Here is a 5,062-nt window from a genome sequence, read left to right as displayed (position 1 = left end):
TCGTTCCCACACATGAACTACCCTCCTCTACGTGAGGACGAGTACTCACGGAACATCAGGATGAACCGCCAGCTAAGCATTTCCACATTCATACTTTACCAATTCCAATATTCAACCAAGAGTCGTTCCTCCCCGGAACGCTCGTTCAAATCCAAAATCTTTCATTCATCTCATATACTCTTCATCCTTTATAACCTTTCACCTAGGTGTCATTTTCATCATCCTTTCTAAACACATAAAATACCGAACGTTTCGTCCTCTTCATAACGAGGACGAACGATAGAAACGAGGCCGATAAAATCTCCCGTTCCAGAATAGAATAAGACCAAGAGAGTTACTTTTAGATTTAAGAATAATCCAGGGTACAAATATATATACAATATATAACGAACGTTATTTACATCGTGAATCAGTAAATGAACTGACTCTCGGGAATTCAAACCAACACTCAGATTACAAATCAAGTATGGAGGCTCTAGGCCGGATCCAATGGATGTAGACACATCAAGACGTTAAAGAACCATACCTAAAATAATTCCATTACAGAACCTAATGCCAGTCAATGACCGAATATGGTAAAAGGAATTTTTAATGAATTTAGACGAAAGCCGTTTCATCAAGTTTAACGAATTAAAACGAGTACGAGCGTTCGGTATAAGACCGAACGCCTCTCATTACAAGAGCTTGGGTTTAGACCTATCACTAATTTTTAAACTTATAATAGAAATCTTAAGGATAATAAATATGATAAGACACGTTGGAAACCAGGTTGAAGCATAACTAACTATACAACTACATATTTACAAGATTTTCCGTTCTTCACATAACACTTAGGTACAATCTACGTTTGGCCGAACGCTCAAACATAGCACTATTACAAAAACACGTTCGTCCTCAACTAGAATTCTTCCCAATTGAAAGGATTCCATTTCAAACAAATTTAGTAGAACCACCGAAAGGTCAAGGATCGTTCAATGACGAACGTACACTATCATAGGGGAATACATATTCAGATCTCATTTATATTCAATTCGTTTCTCAATACATATTTTCATAACTTTATAGAATTCAAATCATAATCAGTTGGCTTACTTCATACAATCCATATCATACCAAGAAATCATATTCTACATCAACCACCATATTAGTATTCATACTTGATACATACATTCAACCATTCATCAACATGCATTCATTATCAACGAACGTACAACAACATACAATTAAATTAGATAAGCTTCCCTTACTTGGATACGTGATTGAACGTCCTAAGAGTAGGTTTTTGGTTCGTCCGACTACAATCTTCTACCCTTAACGATCACTTAACTCTTCCAACTAAACCAAACAACATGAAAATCAAAGATAACTTAGACCACACCCCTGCATGCAACCAGAACTTGGTTTTGCATGTAACAAAAGAACGAACGGCTAAGGGGAAGGAAACTTACCAGTTTCAGAACTCGAAACTGTTCGGTTCAAATTGAAGCTTGGGATGCCGGGAGTGCTTCTATGGTCTCTGAATGATGATCGGAGAAGAGAAAATGTGAGTTTCCTTAGAGAGAAGATAGGGTTTCTAGTGAGAAGGGGGAGAAAATGAAAAGTTCAGAGTTTGGGAAGGAGGGTGCATGCAGAGGAGAGTGGGACGGAAGTTTCAGAAACAATCATTTTCTTCCCACGTCCAAACGAGTATCCGCTCTTCTGCCGACACCTGCCTTTCATTATCTGATTTTAGAATCCTCGTTACCTGACACCTGACATCCGTGCAGAGGATTTTATGTGCGTTTTAAATGACTAACAGGAGGGGTTTTGGATGCGCTTTTCCGATCGTTACCTGACACCTGGCATCCGTGCAGAGGATTTTATGTACGTTTTAAATGACTAACAGGAGAGGTTTTGGATGCGCTTTTCCGAGGTCTGACATTGACCAAATATATGCTATATACCAGAAGCATAACATCCATGCTATAAAAAGTTACGCATAAGCACTTGCAAATATAGTAGAAAAAAGAAACAAGAACTGTTATTTGCTTCTATTTAGTTAAAACGCTAAATATGCATTAAAACTTGTTTCCTGAACTTTTAAAAGTGCAATTTAATTCAAAACCAAGTTTGCACAATTAAATCTCAAATAATCTGCAAGAGATTCAAAAAATGAATTAATTGCTCCAGTGACTTTTTCTTCTGAAAGAATTGATCCAGTAACTTGAAAAGGTTTGGAAATCATTCTTCCACGTCTAAAAACCTATTTTTCGCACTAGATAATATTCAATTGAATTTGATTCGTAATCTGTTTTGATTACTTTATTCGGGATACCAGATTTATTCTTATTGATAGATAAATAGAACTGAAAAGGGTGTAATCACTTATCAGACACAATTGAAATCTATGGACAAGTAAAATATTTAAGACTAAAATAACTTATCGCCATTGTCTCCATACGGAATCAGATTATTTTCTTTAGGACTCAACCATCCATAAGTTTAGCAAATGCAGAAGATGTCCCCTTGGAGTTAATAGCATCTCACCCTTCAACTTTTTTACTTGTTTACAGAAGTATATTATGCAGAACTCCCCAGATAGTATCTTAAACTGACGGGAAATATACACTACACTGACTGTAGTTCAATGATGCTTAACAGCCATGCAGTGTATAAGTAGTGTATAAGTATAAGTAGCTTCTATAAACCCCCAAAGACTAAAAAGATTATCATCCCCAAAGTTGTGTATAAGTAGCTTCTATAAAACCCTGTAGGAGGTCAACAGAACATGCTCACAACAATTGAATACAGTTACTTATCTCGATAGTTTGTAATTCGAATAATCATGTAGTTATTAAAAAAGAGGACTGAACACAAGAAAAGTGAAGTCATGAGAGAAAAGCATTGGAGTGGGGGAGGGGGACGTAAATTTTATCCAGGGTTGCAAACAAAATAAAGATAGGACAAAGTCTGTAAGAAATAAAACAGAAGGGGCCTAAGGAAAGTAAACAGGCCAGTTGTAGTAGTAATGTTCTCGGTGGACCTTATCCCAAGTCTTGTTCCACTGCATCAACACAATTTTTTTAACAGATAATTAATTCCTCATATTAAATAAAGCACAAAGTAAACAAAAGTATCAGCTCTGCTCAGCTAAACCTCTCAAGAAACATTCGGTAAACTAGCATACCAAGAACTCATATGGCTGATTCTTCTTCCTTGCCTGTTTCCAGTGATATTGCTCGAATAAAAATGCTTTATCATGCCAGCTGTACATTAAACGATCATAGACTAAGTAATTTAAATGAATTGATGCCGAAAAAGAAGCTTCAAAAGATTAAATAATAAATAGTTAAAGATGAGAAATGGTGCATGCAGAATGTCAATTCTACTCAACTATCATAATCAGGATATGGGGGAAAATCCCGGGAAGAAAACCAAGTCAACCTTAAAGCAAACAATAGCTATGCTTCAATATCCCACAAATGCGTACAGAAATAGATGAGTCCCTTTTATCTTGTTCACTTTTTCTTGAAACTTTAGGAGGAGAATAGAATATATTTCAGTTGTCTATTTTCACCATTTAACTCGTTTTTGTATGAGATATGAAAATGACATTCTTCCTTCATGGCTGTATTCAAACCTAGAATAAAGAACTCCCTCCATACCTCTTTCAAAGTCATCAGGTTTAGATTGGAATGGAGGAAAAGAAAGAAAAATGAATCATATAGGACAGTGAGCCTTCACACCTTCCTGTACACATACATACAACCAAAACAAACATGAAAACACGACTAGAAGACCTAACTTTTGTGTGTAAAAGATAAACCTACAGTCCATTGCAAGCCACTCCATCCAATAGGTAAGCCCAACAGAATACCATCAGACTGAGGCCTGTTTGGATGAATTTCTCCATAGAAGAAAAATTAAAATTGGCTTCTCTACAAGCTAAAATTAGTTTATGCACATGGTAATTCGTAGAAACTTTCTCACATAGTTTCTCTAAAATTTATTCTTAACTTATGCACAATCTAATTTTAATTTAAGAAAAAGTCACTTTGATTTTTTCTTTCTTATATTTTTCTTTAGAATTGTTTATGGTGAAGTTCATCCAAACAAACACAAATCACTAGAAATTCTTGGGCGTAAATACAAGTGACACATACATTGTGAAGGGACTATAAAACTCCTTAATTGTTATTTTTGCATATGATTAAACAATGCACCCAATATACATTGAATACCAAGGGTCTTATTTGGAATAACGGTAAGAAATAAACTATTTCAATAATCAATAACATATATAATAAGTTATAACTATAACTGATTACAGTCACACTATAGAGTATTGACTGTGGTCTGAAGAGTAATCCCTAGCAAAACAATTCAGTAAACAAAAAAGATAATCTAAGCATTACCTAAACAAAGTTCAATTCAATCGTACTGTGACGTCTATACTCGAAGTTTGAAATAACAGAAAAGAACACAAAAAGAGAAGACGAAAAGAAAATGGTACTTGAACTGATTAGAAAGCGTCCACATATAGGGATTGAAGTATGTGAGAACAGAGAAGGCAGCGGATCCAATCCAAATGTTGACAAACCGATCCGGGTCCGCATGGGGCACGCCCGGGTCACCGCGATAAGCGTTTCCGAAGTACTTTTCCATTCTTCTTCTCTCCTTTCTCTGCTTTGCTTCTCTCTGAGTTTTCAGAGCTCCACTCTTATCCCCTTCTCTCAATGTAAACCACTCTTATTCATACATAAATTTGCTCACGACGTCGTTTCATGTTTTTGCTGTGATATTAGTGCCACAATTTCTTTCTTGGGCTTCTGTTTTGAAAACGAATATTTCTTCCTACACCTCCAATATCTCATCTTATCTCATCTTAATTTTTTAAAATTTTATTTTTAACCTTTTAATATTTCATCTTTATTTTGCACGTTTTCAAAATTTCACTTTTAACTTTAAAAAATACATTTTTATTTTTCGCTTTTTCTTATTAAAAACACTTTATACCACCTTTATAATAATTAAATTTAAAATTCAAATATTATTTAATATAATTTTATATTTGAATAATTAT

The 5,062-nt window shown here is 34.9% G+C and overlaps 1 protein-coding gene across 1 annotated transcript; it reads right to left on the bottom strand.

The window, feature by feature from the left end:
- Positions 1-2,752: 2,752 nt before the first annotated feature.
- On the bottom strand, positions 2,753-4,721 carry LOC108325313 (uncharacterized). The gene is made up of 3 exons (XM_017558371.2): positions 4,493-4,721; positions 3,167-3,245; positions 2,753-3,043 (listed from the first exon to the last, which is right to left on the bottom strand). Exons 1-3 carry the CDS (start codon positions 4,642-4,644, stop codon positions 2,975-2,977), a joined length of 300 nt encoding a protein of 99 aa, XP_017413860.1. The 5' UTR covers positions 4,645-4,721; the 3' UTR covers positions 2,753-2,974.
- Between the last annotated feature and the right edge of the window lie 341 nt (positions 4,722-5,062).

This window comes from Vigna angularis, chromosome 3, assembly GCF_016808095.1.
Source record: "Vigna angularis cultivar LongXiaoDou No.4 chromosome 3, ASM1680809v1, whole genome shotgun sequence".
Lineage (NCBI taxonomy): Eukaryota > Viridiplantae > Streptophyta > Magnoliopsida > Fabales > Fabaceae > Vigna > Vigna angularis.
Note: the sequence above shows the minus strand (reverse complement) of the source record. Positions and strands in the feature narration are given on the sequence as shown.